The sequence below is a fragment of the Leptonotus elevatus genome, chromosome 15 (genome assembly GCF_054856555.1).
Source record: "Leptonotus elevatus isolate MCC_2025b chromosome 15, RoL_Lele_1.0, whole genome shotgun sequence".
In the NCBI taxonomy this organism is placed as follows: domain Eukaryota; kingdom Metazoa; phylum Chordata; class Actinopteri; order Syngnathiformes; family Syngnathidae; genus Leptonotus; species Leptonotus elevatus.
Window position 1 is genome coordinate 9,190,583 of NC_141253.1, and position 21,580 is coordinate 9,212,162.

At 39.9% G+C, this 21,580-nt stretch overlaps 1 protein-coding gene across 2 annotated transcripts in view; it reads left to right on the forward strand.

The window, feature by feature from the left end:
• The first annotated feature begins 4,770 nt into the window (after positions 1 to 4,770).
• The window catches only part of rxraa (retinoid X receptor, alpha a), a 95,032-nt gene continuing 78,222 nt past the window's right edge, over positions 4,771 to 21,580 (forward strand). For both annotated transcript variants that reach the window (XM_086096539.1, XM_086096540.1), the window contains exon 1: positions 4,771 to 5,083. In XM_086096539.1, the coding sequence (XP_085952665.1) occupies positions 5,056 to 5,083 (28 nt within the window). In that variant the 5' untranslated portion in view covers positions 4,771 to 5,055. The remainder of the gene's footprint in view (positions 5,084 to 21,580) is intronic.

A 21,580-nucleotide genomic window follows, 5' to 3' on the forward strand; every position in this document is an offset into this window, starting at 1 on the left:
AAAATAGGCCTTAATATTTTGCATTTGATTTCGAAAAACTTTTTTTATTGAGTCAGCAAGTTTGTGAAACAACGAAATATGTTTCATTTTTACGTTTAAACTAGGGTGACTATGCAAATTTGCTCAATTCAAAACACGAGACACTACAGTTTTGCTGAAAATCAAATATACAATAAACTATTACCATCAACTACTTATAACCAATTTAATCACTAGTCAGTTTGGTAACTAGTCGTCGTGTTCTTACTTTAGCTCAAGGCTCAAACCTGTGACTGCCACAATTAAAATGGGACAGCTAAAACTTTAGAACATGTTTTCCGGCAATGATTTGACATCATTGCCATGTTACTGTTTTTGGTCCATGGTTTCACTTTTGAGCTTCCCACAAAAACAGGAAGTCCAATATTTTGGAACCAATATTTGTTTGGGCTGGAAAAACTACAATTAGCAAACCCATCCTTAACGAGCCCCACTTGTTTTGATTACCTTCAATTCCATGGAGCTTGATAGAAATGGGGCAATAATATTGAGGACAATGTTGTTTTTTGAGGGGTTGAGGCAGTGTTGTGCAATTGCATATTGTAAATGTCTGTCATTCGTGGATGTTATTTTACCCCCGTTTTTTATTATTATGACTTCCAAAAACCAAAACTTTAGAATGATAATCAAGACATTAGTTGCAGCCTTTAAAGTCTCTTGTGCGTTTTGCTGTACATTCCACCGGATTGGAAACCATTGTCATTGCCACCAAAACGGCCATAATCACTTTTACGGATGAGCTTGTCATGAATGGCCAAAGTACAAAGGAGACCAAAAGGCCCTTGTCTCATTTATCACCCACTTTAAGAGAGGGAGAAAGAGGAGGCGGGGGCTGTCAAAGCAACCATAGCAGAGTTAACCGTAACAGCGGTGGTCTCTCGTCCCCTGAGGCTCAAACCCATTGCTTTAAATGAAGAAATAGAGAGGAAACAGTGCAAAGAGAAAATGCAATATGAGTTAAATATAGACAGGAGACCATTGGTAAAAGAGGTGTGCGGTGTTGAAGAGAGCCAAAACAGCCTCCAGAGAATTTATGGATAGAGGTGAAGGGTCAGGGCACTATTAATCACTATGCATGATGACGATTAAATGGCTCGGTCTCGCAGACAGATGAGAGAACCTGGCTTGAGTGAGGTTTGGAAAAGATTGTTGCGTCTGTCTTCTATTACAGAGTGGAGAAGCCCGAGGCTACGCAGACCTCTGAACTGAGGACTAATTCAGCCCTTGCCCCCTCTCAACCTACTCTAATGAGCATTTATGTCATTTAACATCACATTGCAAACATTGCAACACCTTTATGATTATTAATTCTCAAGATGGATGAAGGAAATGGTCACACAAAGGCATCCAAGAGTCATATTAGCCCCATACAAATTATACTCACCTTGAATGAGGGTCAGGTTTAAAATGTATCCTTTTGATCTTTGATGTGCCATGCATTGCATTAATTATGTAGTATGCCTCAGTACAAACATGGTTGGTGAACACCTTCTAGTGCAGTATGCTCATCATATCATAAAGAACTAGTGGATGCTGGCTGTAGGAGGCACATGCATGCCCTACATTCTGCATGCATAGCGCTGGTGGTTTTATAGTGGGAGAATGCAGAGTTAACAAATTGTAATCCTCTGCTTCAAGCTGACAAAAATAAGTGACATGTTTCTATTGGTCTGTCTGTGTTAAAAGGACGGGAGGTGCTGGCAAGATGGATGGTGTTTGAAGTAGGAAGAGAATTGTCATGGTCTGAGCATAGAGAGCAGCCAGGACAATGAGAGTAAAGTGGTGGAGAGTTAACAGTGCTGTAATGCAGTAAGATTTATGCAAACTGAACATGCTGCTGCTTGTTGAGGGTTTAGCCGAGGGGGCGAGGGTTGTGTGCATCTGCCCAAACTTTTTTGCATCTAGAATAAATTCATAGATATTTGTGCCGTGTTAGCAGATCAGTGAGTTAATGAAGCAAACATTAGTGAATGTAGAGACTGGATTTCCTTGAGGTAAAAAAATAAAAATAATTTAAAAAATAAATAAAAGAATGAACTGCCTGATTAGGTACAACTGGACCTACAAATGTGAACGCCCAGAATGGAAAATTTTTCCTCTGCGTTGTGTTGAACGGAGTCAAATTTGTGCGAGTCACTGATAGATATGTTTGTCCAAAGATGACCTTTTCAGGAATTATCATGTGGTGTGACCAAAAAGAAATAACCAATTTGGGACTTTTATTTTGAAATACATTTAAAGACGAGTTTGTATCGTCCACAAGACCCATGGGAGCAGCTATCAGGTTTGTACTGTCTTGTCTATGTAAAAAAGTTACGCTATTAGCAACTGGTAAGTAGTGGTCATATTTGGACATTGTGTGGTATGACCTGGAAAAAAGAATTACATCATTTTGTCCAACAAATATATATTTTCATTATAATTTTACTTGTGTGGCTAGCTAGCTTGTTTTGTTTAGATGACTAATTGTTAAAGGATTTCTGTGCAGTTTGTCACTTTTTTACTCATGACTGCCACCTGTGGCCCAAAGCGTAACTGCAGCATCGGTGTCAGGCTTGTTCAGGGTACACGTGCAAGTACGTGCACGATCTTAAAGCGACAGCCACAGTTGACAAACAAAGACATGACTTCAAATGAGGTAAGAAAACTCCGCCCCTCCCCAAAGAAGCTGTGGAGTGTGCGGGTCCGCACACTCTACTATAAAAGGAAGATAAAAACTGATAGGTGCAGTCAGAGTAAAACAGTCAGGGCTCTTCGTAGTCATCTGTGCATTGGTGGAGCATGCAAGATGTGGAAAAAGCTTTAATATTACCTTTTTAAACCACACAATGTACCTTTAATTAACCTGATAACTTTGATTTAATTGAAAAATATGTGATGCAACCAACCATCATCTCATGTATAGTATAAAAAATATATATTGTAAGTATAATTCATGCTAATCGACATTAGCGATATTAGCTCAGCTTGTTAATGGACAGGACGGCAGCTCCAAAATGTCAACAAGCGACGAGATCGTGAGCCCAAAATCATGCAAGATATCTTTAACAATGGATTTATCAAAATAACGCAAATAATCTGCTGTAAAATTTAGTTTTATTATTACTTTAATTTTTGTGATTGAGAGACAGAGGTGGGCCTGCCTTTTTCTCTCTGTCTTAAATAGTGGTGACGAATTAGTGATGACGGAAGCGTGGTTGAAATAAAATGACGGGCTGACAATTATAGTTTGGTCCTGCTTGAAATGAAATGAGATGACGGAAGCATCATTTTGTAAATTTACCACCTCTGATAATAACAGATTATTTTTGTGTGTGTGAAATTGTGTAGTGTAACTTATTACACATGACTCTAAGCAAAACATCATATCTCAAGACGTAAGCATATCTGATGAAACTTCAGCTCAATGAGCATCAAAAGACAAAGTCTTTTTACATTATGTGTACTGATACTGTAACCCAGGATGATTTGACTACATTCCATAATTCCTTTTGTGTTTCTTGGTTTTGCCTGAGAAACTGTATCATCACGCAACTACTCTATTGGATTAAGGTCTCAGAGAACCTCCTACAGTACTCCCTGAGGGACCTTCTCCAAGTCCACAAAGTAAATGCAGACTGGTTGGGCAAACTCTCACGCACCCTGTCAGAACCTGCGTAGAGTTGTGTAGATTTGGTCCACTGTTGCATGGCCATGAGGAAAACCACACTGTTCCGCCTGATCTGAGGTTTAACTTAGTTTTCTCTCCAAAACCCCAAATAGACCCTGTAGTTGAAACAAATCCTCCCTTCTTAAAAAGGGAGTGCACCACCTTGGTCTGACAATCCAGAGGCACTGTCCTGGATGTCATTGTGATGATGCAGAGGCGTGTCAGTCAAGACATTCCCACAACATCCAGAGCCATTCAGAACTCCTGGCACCTCTACGACCTTAACCCTATCGAGCCCAACTCAAGCCCAATGTCATGTGTATGTGGTTTGTCTGTGCATGGATGTTGGAGGAGGGGTGGGTTTTCTTTATATTGTACTATGGATGATTTAATGACTAAGTAATTTTAGTTGCGTTTTGATGTACAAAAGGTGCTATATAAGTAAAGTTAGATTTGATCAGTACATCTGTGATAAGACACGTGTATTGGCACAATAAAGGCAAAATAGCACTGCATATCCTGACCGCACATCCTTGACCGTTACCGAATATCGGATCGGGAAAATTTTGATGAAGGCTTTGCTCACCAACAAGTAAATTGGGCTGAGAGGAAAAAAAGCTAATAGATGTGCAGGTCTAAAATGAGCGATAAAATCCGATAAGCAGAAATAATACCAGAAAATATTTATTTAACGTGCTGGTAGCTTCTCCACAGAGATAAGCTAATTGCTTCAGCGGTGAAGCATCTAAACGTCTATGCAGTGAGCCCGCAACTTTAGTTCAACAGTTGTGACCAGGTTAAAATAACAGCAGATAGGCAGTGAGAAGAATAAGTAGCCACTGGGGTGCTGAAAGGGGCGCTGCATTGTTTGGGAAACTTAAACTGCGATGGAATCTGTTTAATATCAAGAGTAAAGTGCATTTCCCCCCCCCCCCCCCCCCCCCCCTTAGTATACAGTCTCTCTCACTCTCTCTTTTACCCGTGGTGTTTATTTAAGGGTTCATGCAAAGGCTTCGATGCAAGGCGTCGCTGCGGAGTGATGTGGGGCTGTAGGAGTACCCCCTGCGTGGGTCCCTTTGCAGTGCAGCTCCAGTAGTTGGACTTGTGTAGAGAGCACGCGAGGCAGAGGAGAGGAGTACGGCAGCTGAGTGCACAAGGAGAGGTAGAAACACGTTATCTTACGAGACTATTAGACAACGACCTGTCACTTTTTAACCGCTCCAAAGGCTACTCGAAGTGGACCATTGAAAGCAGCAGCAGCAAACACCACCAACACCTGGTTTGGTGTCCTCGAGCCGCCAGTGGAAAAACTCTCCCGAACGCGGTCGTCTCAGCTGGCATGAGCTAACCTACCCAACCAGGCAGATATGGAAACCAAACCATTCTTGTCATTGGGTGAGTTTGTGAATTCCACATTACAGTTTTTTTAATCTGCAATGCCGCGTTGTTGTTGTTGTTGTTGTTGTTTTTTTGTTTTTTTTTAAACCGGTGGGCTAGCTTGAAATGTCCTCATGTCGTCTTTTTCATTGCCTCGCTTTTTTTTTTCTCTCTCTCTCGCTCTCGCTGTGTATTTGACAGCGAGTTGCCAAACGCGTCCACACGCCTTGAACTAGAGCATGACCGTTGTCTTTTTCTTTTGGAATGGTGAAATGTGGGTCTAAAAAGACACATGGAGTCGCTCTCCGATGCTGTTATCGGAGCTGATGACATTCCGCTTTGAGTGACAGACTCGCTCGGGATAAACTGTCTGCGCTCCGCTTGTGCGCTTCTTGTTTTAAGTTGACCGAATTTTTTTTTTTCATAGCCTCGCATTTGAATAATTAGGACAGGAGTTAAGATTGTTTTTGCTTGCTATTAGAACATAAAAGTGTAACCAGACTTTTTAGTGAAACTCAATGGAGGCGGAGTAGCTTTTATTTAATTTTGGGTTCTGTTACGTAACACTAAGCTTGTGTGTTTTCTTATAAATAATCCGATAATGTAGTGCAATTGTTCAAAAGATCGGTTTAAAAATGTTTACACATTACTTAGGTTATAGCTACATGACCATTTAAACTTTTTGTTTATTTCTAATGCAACTCCAAGTTGCTTCACTCTTGGGGGTAGAGACTTTATTTTATTCCAAAATCAAAAAAAAAAAAAATGCAAAGAGTTGGCAATATAGTCAAATATCACTTTCTTTTTATCCTGCAGTTTTAAAGAAACTGGCCTCAACATTTAATCTTATGAAATCCCAGTAATGGGGTTATGAATAAAATAGTTCATTTTAAGATTGCACGTTCGCGCTTAAAAAGTCTTCCCAATGATTTCTATAGTCATGAAGGACAGAGTCTTGAACTTTCAGGAAAAAAAGCCCACTTTTGAATCTCTAGTTACATAAACTATTGCTTCAGTGTGTTTTAAAGATTCTATGTATGCAGCCGGTTCACACTTGCATGCATTGCACTGTAAATCATTAAAATGCTATGCTACTGTATGCTTGTCAAAATGACCTTTGTCCCCTGTAGAGGTGATGCAGCATAATGCTGGCGTGGGCTTGCCCTGTTATTTTGTCTGCTGCTCTTTCATGAGAGCGTCCTGTTACACCTCGACACGTATCATCAGCCGCCTGTACGCATCGCCAACATTCACGGGACTTGTGGGACTCGGGGCGGACTTCTTCGGTTACAGTTTGCTGACACTTATGCCCTCCACTCCACTCCCCCTTTATTGTGCGTGCACTGTATAGCCAAACCTCCCCAGCGCTTTAGGTGCGCTGTATTGTGCGTCCACATTAAACGAGGGAGGACTTTCAATTGATCAAAGTAGTCCATCTGTATGCCCGTCAGCACATATAAGTACCATATAAGCAAGCTGCGGTTGATGTGAAGCGCAATGCATAACGTAATTATTAAAATGATGGTTCTCATCTTTTCCCTCAAGATACATCTTATGCTGTATCAGCAGCTTCCTGGTGCTAATCTGCCTTTTCTATTATGGCCATTTCTATTTAAACATGGTCTATCAAAGGTCCACATGGTAGGTCCGATTTGTTAATTGGTCACTTGAAGGACGCTGCTATCTACTAAGTCCTTGGGAGTATTGATTAGCCACTCATTTGGTGTTATGATCTGCCATGCAGCATTACGGATTTCGACACGCAGCTGTTTGAAATGGCAATTTCACAAATATAGATCAGATGTTAGCGTGATAGCAACATCTCCCCAGAGCTATTTATGCTACGCTTTAGTATGCCGATTGTCCACTTGATCCGGCTATCAACTCCTCCATGCGCTTCACAAATTTGACGTTAAGCTATAAAGACGTAATTAATGACTGATAGGAGAGTCTTTTTTTATGCGAGTGATATGAGGCTTTCGTTAAAGTCTGATTCAAAATCATCAATGGAACTGTATATGGACAGGACAAGAAAAAACGCTGCTCGATTAGGTTATTTGTAGTTTCACTTGTCATTTATTTTAGGTATATCGGCAGGGCCGATTATTGGTGTCGATATTTGGCATTTTAAAGGCATCAGCCTTTAATTTTTTTTATTTCAGCCGTATGAGTCAAATTTATGTCGTATTAAAATTGGGTAAACCTCAAACCTTATTTTCACTTAACGTTCTAAGAGATGCTGCTGAGCCCGGAAAGGCCCTGAACTTTTTTTCCTTTCCTTTTCTTTTGTTTTAATTTAAAACAAAGGTAATTAAAACATTAGGATTTCAATTTTTTTTTTTTACTGGAGTAAACTTCAGATAGGTATTTATTTGTTGAAGTTTGCATTCCATTTTCTAAGACATGCTGTTACACTTTTAATTTAGTAGAATAAAAAAAAAAAACTATATTGCCCAAATTTTTTTTTTTTTTAAACAGTTGCCAAAATGAAACAAAGTTTGCATTTGTGATATTTTACCAATGTACTCGCAAATTACTCTGAGTTGCTAGTTGACGGACTACACGGAACCCAGATTTGAATGGCTCGAAAAGGCTCAAGGTCACCTCCACCGTCACAATACCTGATTCAACCAGCCTTGTGGCTCTGTGAGTGTTAAACCAAATATTTTCTTACTAAATGGCAGTGAATCGGTAGCTTAGGCCTGCCCCTGCTTCCCCATAAACTTCTTTTATCACCTGCTAATGATGGCTTAAGTCTGTAATCAAATTTTCCACTACAGTGTTAGCTATGAGTTGCTTTTTATTTGAGAGTGTTAGGATATGATGTACGGTAGAATATTCACCTGCATATACAAACACGCTCAGACATACATGACCCCCTCCAAAAACCAATTAAGTTCATAGTATTTGACGAGAAAGTGGGATTTGTGTGTGTGTGTGTGTGTGAGAGAAACGGAGAGCCACATTCCTTTTCTGGCTGTAACTCAGGAACAAAGGTAATACTGGGAGAGGGTGTCTGTCTTCCGGGAGGGGTGTGTGTGTGCATGTTTGTGTGGTGCTGGTAAGGGGCTCATGGAATTACACCGCCAAAAGCATTTGGCCAAGTTTGTCTTTTATTGCCGTCCAGTTTTGTGTTCCTGATGTGATGCCTTTGCTCCCCCTTTTGAGAGAACAGGGCTGCAGCTGTCATTTTTATTGGGGGGAGTTTTATAGCGAGACTTAATGGCTTAAAGTGACAGCTCTCTCCCGAACCCCTCCGTCTGAATTTCACCCATGAGACCTTCAATTCCATGCAAAAAAAGAGAATGTGCCCTTTTCAATACACCGGTCTTCACTTTTCTTAACATCCAAATGAAATATAGCCGAGGAATTGATGAGCAAATGATTCATGCATCTTTTACAATCACAGCTACGATTGCTTCATAACTACAAAATAATGCCAGTAAGTACGTTTTGATTGTGGTTGCGAGTGTTGACCAGTGTAAAACATTGGGTTACAATTAGATGTCATAACTTGTCAGCTTGAGTGCACTGCATATTTTATTCTGTTGTGGTTCGTGCTTTGCTCATGATCACAAATTTCTCTCCGTTTCCTCTTATACAGAAATCACAGAACAACCCAAAGGATCGTTAATTATTTTTGCAAAAAGCTCACAGGAGGTCTTTATTGATAATGCTCGCAGTGAACTTTGCTCCCCAAACCTTGACCTTTGCTCCCCATCTGTTCTATCATTCCAGGAATTTGCCTTTGGCGTTCGGCCTGTTGTTTAAAGTGTTTAAAGACAGTAACTTCCAGATTTTTTCTTTCTTTTTCTTCCTCTTTATTTATGTTTGCTTTCCATTTGTTTGTGATGTTGTGGAGATTAACTCATTCACTCCCCGCCTTTTTCACTGAAGCAACCCCCTTTGCTCCCGGCTGTTTTACTGGATTTTGGCTGATTTCGCAAGGCCCACAGAATATTGTATACATATTTCTATCTGTTTCTGTTTTGCAGCAATTAGCATTAGAATATAGCTAAGTTAAATCATTATTCACAAATCTGTTTACAATTGTGGGTAAATGAGCTTTTTTCAACATGGCCCTGGTTGATCTATTTTTGCTCTGCTGCCACCTGCTTGCCGTTTTTGTAATAACTACAATTTCTTCAACCGTTCTCTGCAGTTGAGAAGCTGCATCAAACCCTTCTGTATACTCTAGCATAAAAAAACATTTAAAAAAGCATATAAATACGTCTTTGGGACACTTAAATATTTAAAATTTAAACTTATTTATATGTTTTTGGGAGCAAATGAGTTAACGTTAACGCAGCAATCAACAATTTCAGTTATTAATTTTAACTTGGCAATGTACAATATAAAAATGTAAGGAATGAAACCTCACGAGTTCCTTCACAGCGTGTACCCTTCTGTTAAAGACAAAACACACACACACACACAATGGTCTCTACAATAACATGATTCTGACAAGACTGGAATTTCCCAAAGTGCATATACTGTATAGACAAGTTGCAACGCTTCTGGGAGAATGTCCAGATGTGAGAAAACCTTGTGGCACGTCATATTAGCTCTGTGAACAAACACAAAAACGAAGCACACAAAGAAAAGAAAAACAGAATCTCTCACCACCTCACAATTCAATAAGATTGTGCTTCATAATTGCTACTTTTCTGTTCACGATCTTTAATCAATATTTTTTCTGCTAAGCAGTATTTGTAACGACCCCCATTATAACAAAATGGAAGAAAAGATCTTGGATGCATTGCAATGCAGTTGTAAACATTTTTTACACAATGAATACATTTCAATAGACAATTATTATGCTAGCTGAATGAAAGTGGAAATGGAAAAAAGTAAATACATTTGTAGTGGTAGAGCAGCACCCACCAGACGTGTGGCACGTAGTGTGAGTCAGCAACAGGGCTGTACTAGGGGTGGGCGGTCTTGCAAAAATTGAATATCGCAATTTTTTAATTATAAAACCACGATTTTGATTTTATAATGATTTATTTTTATTAATATGAAATAGATAGACGAGGTGTGCGCGATATTTGGCCTCACTGATTGGCTGTCAAATAGGGGCAGGCTGCATGGCTGTCTTTTTCAGTCAGTGGCAGAAAATGAGCTGACGGCCAAATTGTGCTGAAATGCTTTACGTCGCGATCAGACGATTCCACAGAAATGACAGATCGTGGGTCCTGCATTTCTTCTAACAATCTAATATCGTCATATCACCCACCCCTAGGCTGTACCAACATATACTGGCCACGGTGATGCTGTTTGCTTTTTTTTTTCCAGTCATACTCGGGTCGCTGCCTACCAACTTTTAGTATGTTAGCATTGTATCAACACTCGTCAGTAATGAGAGGTGACTCATCTTCAAAAAGAACCAGAGCAATCCAGTTGCGAGCAATTCAATGCTGAGTAAGAAATGACCTGAATGAGAATATCCACAAGCATAATCAGCAGTAGTGTCCGACTAAGGGGTAGGATGTAAAACAAATCTTCCTTAGCATTTAGCATGTTGCTGTCTTACTGTGTTAGCATACAAAAATATTTAGGGTGACCAGAGGTCCCGTTTTAGCCGGAACAGTCGCGTTTTTGAGCCTTGCGTCCCGCGTCCCGGCGAATTTCGCTAACCTCATTATTTTTGTCCTGATGTTACGCAGGTCTCGTCCTAAACGTAACTAAACAAAACCTAACTATGCCGTCGACAGCTGAAGGGGTACCACCATCTTTTTTTCCAGGGCAATTTTCCAGTACTTTTTAAAAAAATATATTCAGTTACATCACTATTCAAAAACAATGCTAGATTTTCATTCATCAGTACTCAATAATTGTTTGTGTCAATTTAAAATTAAAAAAGTTTTCCTTTTTCCTATGGAAGGGTACCGACTGCATTGTGTTGTTTTGATGCTTCTCTTTCATGAGTCATCCGAGCACGATGAGTTTAAGGGTCTATTTCTAGTCCTCTTAAGTGTCTGAATGGCTCTTCTTTCCACTGTCAGTATTCAGGGTGCGTACGGCCACTCTTTTGAAGTGGAAGCGTAGTCTCGGTGGGAATTTGACCAGATCACACCCGTAATTCGCTTTGAGAGGAAGGTCGTCTTGCCCTCCTCTTGAGCCAGTGCTCTGCTCTCTTGTTGCGCTTGTGCCACGAGCGAGCTACGGAAAGATGAGCGAAACTGACATGAGACATAAACAATATACGTGAGAAAGAAGTGCAAAGAGGGAATGCACAACATGATATAGCTGTGTTGTGACATTCAAATGCTGCCAAGAAACCATAAAATCAGTAGCTGTCAGAGGCGGAAACCCCTCCTCCCTTCCACTCCTCCACATTCCTCATCTTGGCACATTTTCCACAATAAAAACAACTGTCTAATCTTCCTCTCGGATTGCATTAATGCATGAAGATGACTGCTGTTTCTAGGCTATGTTGTGTTTTGTAATTAAGTTATAAGCACATGGACCTTGTTGGTCACAGGATGCCAAATCAAGTGAATTGGTATGTTGTGGTTATTTTAGTAGTTCTATTTCTTATTAAATAGACCCCCCTGAACTTATTATACCAGTGATGATGTGTCTGCTACGTGCCCCACAATCATGGCCACGTTAATGGTTGCCCGGTAGGTCGGGGCCAGTGCGCTGCTGTGTCGGGCCACCGCCTCCCTTCAGACACTGGACTGAACGGGCCAGTCCAAATGTCCTTGTCATTAGCCTGGTTTACATGAAGCCGTGTATTCCGATTATGAATGAATCCGAACGGCCAAACAGACTGAAAATGTTCCATATAAACACCTCAATCGGAATGAAAAGACTGAATGGAATTTCATTCGGAATCACAGGGGCGGTATATTCCTTTCGTCAATCCAAACGAGCGTCATGTATACATACACTTCAATTGGAATGACGAGGCTGCGTGCGGGAAGCGCATGCTCTGTCTTGACGTGAAGTCGTTGTTTCCACCCACTAAAATGGCGGCAACAATGACATATTTTTATCATGTTGCTTCAATAAAAGTGTTAACACTATCACAACTACTGTGCTAATGAACTCCATCTGGATAAATCACGTGGTCGATGTCCGCGCCATTTGCGGCTGACTTGATCGTCATAGAAGTTGGAGAACAATATTATCCTAGCGTATCTACTGTACTGTATATCTTTGTAATTTAATGCAATCACTTTTGAATTAGCATTTAAGAAGAGGTACACACCTGCTTTAATATCATGCCATCAACTTGGATTTTAATTGTTTTGAAGCAGAACTTATTTTAAGTGATGTTACTTCAGAGGGATTCTTTCATTCAACCTCTGCTAACACCTGCTTAAAAAAAAAATCAATTTCCAGCAATTAGAGCAACCACAACAGCTGAAAAGGATCACATTGCGTTTGTATGTTTTGAGTGTAAATCACCTGGGTTCCTGTTTCTTGTGCGGTACTCACTGTTGTGTTCAGTGAAAATGTTTCAAGCCATCTTTCGTCACAGAGATCACGTTTCCACGCTAGTGCCTTTCCTGTTGTTCAGACCTCTGAGTATCTCATTTCAGCCAGGTCTTTACTGTACGTACAGAATATGAGCTGGTTCTCAATGTTGTCGCCTGCTGTTTTCTGTGATGTCTTTCTTGGAATTCATGGTCATTTTTGTTTTGTAGATTTCCCCTCCCTTTGAGCCTGCCAGGTGGCAATTGATGAAAGTTAAAGACGTTTCAATGAAATCGCTAATGGTACTTTTTGCCATATCCTATTATGGCTAAGCTTTAATGACTTCAGTGTCTTGCAACGTGTTCTTCAACTTCTCACAATACTATGATGGAACAACACCCAATCTTTGGGATTATATAGGCTATGACTGCAATTATGATAAACAGCAGATCCATTAGAGGAACAACTAAACTGTGTAAAGTACTGATTAAATTGATAACCAGGGACCTGGAACAGAGGACTATTAGCACGGCTGAAACAAAATGTATTTGTTTAAAAAGTTTCTTTCACAAATTACCAAGCAAAAAAAGTACATTATGTGAGCTAACAAGGTTCCCAATGTGGTGTGTTCCTGTGTTAACTGTTTGTTGATGCCTGCAGTTCTAACATGTTAATACATCCGCCCAGAGTGTGACCCTTCAGACTTAACACACACCTGTACATGTACCCACATATACATAGACACACAGTCTGAGCAGCAGTCTGGAGGGCTTTGTCACCTATGGTTAGACACCTTGCCAAGCACGTCTGGTTTTAAGAATGTTCTCAACAGCAGGAAGGTGGAAGGGTGCTAAGGCTGGAAGTGGAGGGGCAAGAAAAACACCACGAGCATTGCAACTTGGCTTTGTGAAATGAATACACTACAAACTTTTCATTCCACATTGAAGCACTCAAAAGAGAAATTGTTTTATTTTAATCGAATAGATTTGTTATTGTGGGACAGATTTTTTTTCTTTTCCAAAACAAGAAATGTTTTTCTTCATGTTAAAAAAACACATTTAACGATAGTTAAAAAATATATTATTATTGGACAATCACAAAATTACATTATTAATGCATTTAACCCGCAAGTAGAACCTTCTGAATAGTTTTTATAATCTTTTTATTTACATGTCAAACAATTCTGTACTTACGTAATCACATGCTACATCCATTTTTGTTATAACAACAATAACAACAACAATAATAATACCTTAGATATGCTTTTTGAGGCTGCATTTTCATCACCAATTCTTAGTTTGCTATCCGAAATGGTGATGCATATCTGAATAACGGTGTACAGTCGGGATGCATGCATTTTCCCAAAACTTGATGAAAAAAATTAGCCTCACAAGGATGTGTACAATGCAGTGGTGATTAGCATTGTTTGGTAGAGGGCTGCCTGTGTTCTTGAATAGTTAAAGTGAAGAACCATGTATGAAAAAGTGATGACATTTTTGGATGGTTGCTTTGTTCTATTCCCCAAAAAGTTGAGCAACCAGGTATACTCAGCCAACAGAGACAGGCTGGCGCCGAAATGCTAGCAGTTGTCTTTTGTCATTGTGAGCTGCATACCTAAGTGTTGATTGTCGCACGCTCAAACGGCTCAGACAAGTTCAAGGTTCACAATTTTTCTGCCAATCTCCAATCTTTTGAAAAGTCTGATCTGCCGATTCCGATTTTTTTTCCGATCTCGATTTTTTTATAACAAGCCGTATCTGTGAAACAATACAAACAGATTGTTTTAACTGCACATAAAGTAGTTCCCTCAAACCTGAATAAAAAGCCTGTTAGTCATCTCACTACTGCCCCAAGATTTTTGGGGTTTAATTGTATTTATATATTTTTTGTAATGCATGTCAATTATACATGGATTTTCCCTATTCACGGACCAGCCGTGTACCTATCCCCGCATAGCAGCGGTCCAGCGGTCTGTGAGTGTGTGTGTGTGTGTGTGTGTGTATATATATATATATATATATATATATATATATATAGAGAGAGAGAGAGAGAGAGAGAGAGAGACAGAGAGAGACAGAGAGAGAGAGATGCCACCGACATGGTAAGTGCTAGAGCTTGCATGTAGTGACGTTGTGCTCATGTATGTGGAGCAGCTGAGAAGCTCATGTACTGTCTGGAAGAGGCAAGGTCAGGAGGTTGTGGCTGGGTCACGCTCTGTGGGAGCAGACATGACAAGCAAAGAGGCCGAGGAGGAATCAGAGACTGCAAACGGAAGTCAAAAGCATGCTGTTTTTATTTAGCTTCCCTCAGTACTTACTGTAATTCATTGATTCACCACAGCCAACATTACATCCAAGATAATTGTTAATTGTTCTAAAGAGTAATGTACAAGTCACCTAATCAGCTGAGCTCACACACGCACGCACAGTCGCATACACGCACACAGTGTGTGTGTCTCACACACACACACACACACACACACACACACACACACACACACACACACACACACACACACACACACACACACACACACACACACACACACACACATATATTATGTTGCGAATGAGAGTGGCTCTTTATTACAGGATCCTTGTCAATGCTAAGTTGCTCTGGGGGCTATTCAAGTCTTGACTTAAAATAAGAGAAGACTGATATGAAGGAAGGAGGGGCTATTGTGTTGTTGAAAGAAAATAGTGTAAGGAAAGAAAGGATTTGGAGGAACAAGCAGAAGGATGGAATAATGTGATATACACATCTGGATTTCCTCAGCACAATATTTGTTCAGCATCTGGAATAATTCCCTGGAATTTTAAGGGTCCCCTCCTTTCATTTCAGTTATGTTTTCTCTTTTTCACCCCCCCCCCCTTTTTTCTGCTTCTTCAAAGTCATGCACCTTTATCCAGAAGGCACGTAAATATTCACGTTGAAATGCATGTTGAACAAATGCAGACTTTATAGTGGCTCAAATTGGACCCATGTGACCAACTCTCCTTGGTGCAAGGCCCAGCTAATTAAGCGGCACCGGGCTGTGAATTTAGACCTTTTCCAGACCTGGGCCAAGCACAAGCACTCATAAAAATGGAGGGGGGAGAGTTGCAGAATTCCCCACCTTCCACAGACAGTAAACTTTAAACCATTGCTTGAAAAATAAAGTCTGGGTGTAATTCCACCCATACTTTAAATAGAAAATGCAGTATTTGATGTTTCGCTAATGATAATCAATATATACAGATGTTGTTTACACAACAATAAGGTAAAAATGGATTGTTTTCATTTTCACAAAATGGCTGAGAAACTACTAACTTTGTACGTCAGAGTCTGGACCTATCGTGCAGTTTTTCAAAATGAAATCACCTGTCAGCATTTTACTTACTTTACTTTAAAGCATAATGTAAGATGAGTTTGAAATGATATTAAACTGTTTTTGGATTGTAATTTGTGATATATTTTTGGTTTAATCTATTACTATAGTCATCTATGAATATTTAGGAGTGGCATCAATCACTCATGGTTTTTCGCTATTCACAGCAATCCATATCCCTAGCAAATAGCAAGGGTTTACTGCGCTGTAATATGCATGCAAGGTCAGTAGTTAGAAGATTCTACTATTTTCTTAGGTTCTAGATAGAAGGATATTTTGAGTAGCCTTTATTGCCGTAGATATAGAAAATATATAATTTGATTTATGCAAGCCATGAAACTCTGCCTGTCAAAGTGTTATCAAACTTACTAAAGATATACAACATGTGTCGACCCTGGTACATCACACAGATGACCTTTTTCAGCATTTAAATGTTAACCATGTTGTTTTCACAAACACTGACATTTTCCGGCTCACCAGCACACTTGCAATATAAACAACCATCCACAGTGACACTGTTTGTATCAGTTTTCAGTTGAAAACATTCACTCATTTATTTTGTACTGTTCAGGGTTCTAGGTGAGACGGGGCCTTTCCTATTTCTGGGTAAGACACCCTGGACTGATTGTCAGTCAACTGCAGGGTACAGAGCAACCATTCACACACACACATTCACACCAATGGACAGTATAGACTCTCTTAGTTACCCTAACATATATATTTTTTGATTGGTGAAGGAAACCATAGGAAGCACGGAACATGTAAAGCCCACACAGAAAAGCTAGAAATGAGATTCAACCCTTTAATCTGTGATAACCATGTGTGCCACATGTTGAAATGGCTGTTGTGAGAATGGCTCCTGTTTTATAATGAAGGGTCTTGTGTTTGCCATTGAGGTATTAACTTCCAAGATGACAACAAAAAGACCTTTGGACTAAATATTATTACACTTTATTTGGCTGAGGTGATACTGCTGCCTACCTAGGAGAGGCACAGAAAGAGATCACAAGAGGTCTTCTCTCTCCGCTCGCATGCTCATTAGTGATGAAGATTTCGACAAGCTCTGAGCACCTCCTGTCTTACCTGGTTGAAGCCCCTCAGGAGCTCCCGGTGTTGCTGATGGGCAAGTAGATTTGACTGAAAGAGAAAGCAGGAGAGCACTGAGGTACATGCTAATGTTGCGAGTTTGCTGATCAAAAGACGATGTCTCATGGTCTGCTACTGATCTGACGTTTACTGACGAAGGGCCCCCTTGAGCAGTGCAGTGCCCACTGGTAGGTAGAGGGCAGTGATCAGATGCAAAGAGTTAGGGGAGGAGCTAGAAATGCATATTGGGTTTAGGAGTGTGCGGTAAATGTTGCAAACGGTATAAATTCGGCCTACGGTACAGATTCGGACTCTAAAATCTGCCTTATGCTGCAGTCAGACTAGAGTTGAACTATTCTTGCAACACAATTCGGTATAAAATAAATGCAGTTTGTGAAGATAGGTGTGCAGCTATGCCAGGTACCACGATTGATGCGTTTTGGGGCGTTGTGTCACGTGTATCACTAGGCCCCGTTTTAGCCACACCCAAAATAAATCACGAAACCTGAGATGGTGAAAAACATTAAATGCTCTATCTCAACAATTTACAATTCTCCACAATTCAGCACTACACTACACTAACCCTAACCCTGGGTTGCACAGATGTACCAAATGAAGTGTCCAGTGTCCACAAAATCATGGAACAATGACATATAATATAAGCATTCTTAAAGAAGCACTAACTTGTTGCCAGGCTACGTACCGTATCTTTTCTGTTGTGTAAGTCCACGGATGTGGACCCTGCACCAATGTGCAATATTTTCCCTGTGCCTTCAGTTTGTGTGCCTCTCTCTTAAGCAAAGTGACCTCACTCTTGCTCATCCACTTGACCAGCTTTGTAACTCTCTGATCCAAATTAGGTTTGTTGTTTTGGACCCTATATTTTTAGTGGTGCACCATTGTTGAGCTCTAAACTGATCTGACAGTTTGTCTCTCTTGGTCAGTGATTGTTATTTGAGTTAAGAGTTTTTACCCCTCAAGGCAGCTTTCATATTTTTAGAGCTGCCCTATGCTACAATGGCTCAGTGCCTCTTGCAGCATTTGCAGGTAAATGCACAGTGATGTCATCAGTGACATTTCAATGAAAGAAGTCCACACAATACGACCTCAAAAAGGGACTAACCTCTTGACTTGAACTCAACCACATTGAAAAGATTGCACTGAACTGAACAGAAATCTTGCTACAGCGCTACTGATGCATATTGTGTCCGATAATTGACCTATAACTTTGCTCACTTTACTGGTAGCATCTACTGTTGTCTGGATTTTATATGTTTGTTATTATATTTTTATACTAAAACACTAAGTAGAATGGTTAAATACACAATATTAAATTTCCCTCACAGCATGAATAAACGTATCTAGCTAGTAGCTAGTTAGCTATCTGTGTGAATAACTTTGTGTGAGTCAGTGGAATTACATCATATTGACTGGCGTGAATCCGGTTGGCCACTCCACCTGCTATTCAATTGGGGGCATATTCACTCATGTACCTGTGTCAGAAAAGGTGCGCTGCTGCGCATTTTTTAGGCTGCGCAGATTCTCCCATGGTCATAAATTAGGGTGACCAAACGTGTCCTCTTTTGGGAGGTCAGACCATTTTCTTACGTCTTACGTTCTTTACGTCCTGTTCTGTGTCTGGGGTTTTTATAAATTCATGGCATTGCGTGACTAGGGCAAGTGTCTTTTTTGGGGGGAAATGGGAATATGGTCACCCTATCATAAGTGTATCACTTAGACACCTTCATGAAATGCTCGAACTCTGGTTAGAGCGACCTTAAAATGACTTAAGTGTGAATCGAGCATCAGGGTCTCAATGATGTCTCTCAAGTGCTCCGATTTCTCAATCACCCACTGACGCCCACATTCACACCCAAGAATTCTTTTACTGTCCACAAATGGACTGCTGGGGATTAAATGGCCATCACTTTAGTTGACATGATAGACACCTCAATCAGTGGCCTACAGGAGTGCTGCCTGCCCCAATAAAAGTAGGGCCCTACTACTTCAATTCCAAAAACTGAAAATAATATACTCTATGACTCACTCTCATCAGTCTGCCAGGAGACTTAAGACTCCTGCTGCAAGTTGCGCTCACTTGCTATTTAGGCAGCTTAATAAAGCCTTAAACTTGTGTTCGCCCCCTGGTGGTTGACTGACTACTGGTTGAGGAAGTGGTTGATTATGTGAGTGAAAAAATAAATGAAAATATCAGGTTAATTTTAAAACAGTACATTTGATCAATTATGCAGCTTTTATGGCATCTGTAACGCTAAAGTTTATTGGAATACAGATGTTTTAATGAGTGATCCTAGATATGAATGCACACTTTGGCTGTCGGTGTATAGGTCCTGAAACTGTTTTTTTTATTTTTTATTTTTTTTATTTCACCGTCCTCTGCCATCATGTAAGATAATGGGCAGTGTATGTTCCGGTTGTTATACCGTGCCATTATGAGGCCGCCTCATGCTGGAACTGTGCTCACTCCTGTTATGATCATTTTCATGCTATCTAAGGCTTTTGCTTTGTTTTTTGTCTCAGAGGGAATGGCTCATTCTAGTCTTTAATACTCTGCTTTTTGTGCTCACTGAAAAGCCTTGCTTCCCACCAGAATACAGTAAAGCATCACACTCGTTATGCTGAGCCTCATCCCCCGTAGAAGACAAATGATTTATAAAATGAAATCTACATTTGTTGTGTAAATGACCACATGCTGTAGGATATTTAATCCTGCCTACAGTCGATCCCAGTCATGTGACTTGACCTAGTTTTGTTTGCCTTCCTCTACCTGTCTCTCCATTTTTTTTCTTTCATTCTCTACCTGGCCATTGCACTTTTTGAAACTATCTCTGAGTTATTTACTCCCCTGTTCTCCATATCCCTTCTCTTCTTTTTACCTCAATGTCCACCCATATGCAGACTAATGTCGGCATGTACTTGACTCATTCAAATTTTGTGAAAAATGGTTCTTCTTGGTGCTGTACTGTGTGTCAGTGTATCCTTGGGCTGCATACGGGTTCAAAATCATAAATCTTTCATGTGAAGGGAGTGCCTCTCAAAAAATGATTGCCACATGACAGTGCAGAATTAATTTTACTGACGTCAGTCATGTCTTCATATTTACGTTCGGCTTTTTTTCTTTCTTTCTTTTTTAAATGGAAGACAGAGATGAATAGTCATTCTCTTTTTGAAAGCGCAGCCCAGGAATCCCCAACACATCAGTTTTATTTATTATTATTATTTTTTTATTTTTTATTTTTTTTAATGAAGTAGCACTGCAAAAAAGTGCTCCACCTACTGTCTTCCATTTGCTTCTGAATTTCATTGGTTTGGTGTTATGCCCTTCCCTTGACCTGTTGGTCAATTCATTATTCAGTGTAACATAAAAACTTGTTGCTGTAAAATTGGTCTGGCTAGTCAGCCATTTGACATATTTCAGCTAGTGATATGCATTTTTCATAAGAACAGATTGAATATCGCTCATTTTGTCTATATAAATAATAATGTACTGTACAGTGACAAAAGATGCATTCTTGGCAAGATTTTACAGCAAGAGCAGCTGTGAAGGCTGCCAATATAAATATAAATTAAGAGCCGACTTGGAGCGTCAATGTTGTGTATTTATTTTACTCTGAAATTAAAATACCTTCATGTCTATTTATTGATTTATAAGATTTGATGTCCTTGACAAGATGATTACAATATTTTTTCTCCACTGGAGTCAAGTCCCTAACTGTGCTTTACACATTTGAATCCACTATGTTAATTAAAGACAGTAGTCATAGAGCACATTTATCTACTCTGTCTAATCTGGCCGGTAATTTTGCTCTTACTCATTTTTTATATTTAATTGTCTTTGCTTTCAGTACACATTGATGCAAAACAGGTGCAGCTCCAGATGTTTTGGTTTCATGTTTTAAATTATGTAGCACTTCTATCACACAAGAATCTTACTCGTGTGATGTGTGTGACAGACCAGATTTTCCTTTTTTCTTTTTTTTATAATTTCAGGAGTACAAGTACAATCTCAGCATTTGTGTTGCAATTGTAAAGCATACAAGTCATACAAACATGGACACACCACAGTTTTGCATTCACTACTTGATTTGAGGTTCGCTAAGACTGAGCAGAATGAGTCAACATTATTATACATCTTGAATTAGGAATACATTAAACTTGCTTGGTGACTCTGGGTCAGCGTTACAGAACATATTGTTCTAAAAGTGGAGAATGAAGAATGTTGGTGCCAGCATAGGTTCTTTGTTGTGTTTTGTCCTTGGGTCTTTCTATATGTTTATATTTACGTTAATGTTGAAATGTACTGCGCTTAAGTAGCAATAGGAGTTGGGTTAATGACTGGCAAAATATGTTCTCCCGTACATATGCTAACATGAGTGTGTGGAGTCAATCTAGCGACCTAACAGAAAGCATGCTCCTGAACCTTCTGGTGGGAGTGAGGCAGATGAGTAGGGCACAGGTCGCAAAGGAACTCCACACATCGCTTTTTGCCTTGGAGCACCTCTACACTGATGCGTTACATTTCACTCTGCATGCATCCCAGGCCTCACTGTGAAGTCGAGCTTTATTTCAACATTAGTTGCTGGAGGTAATTCTCTTTGATCACTCCATAACGTCAG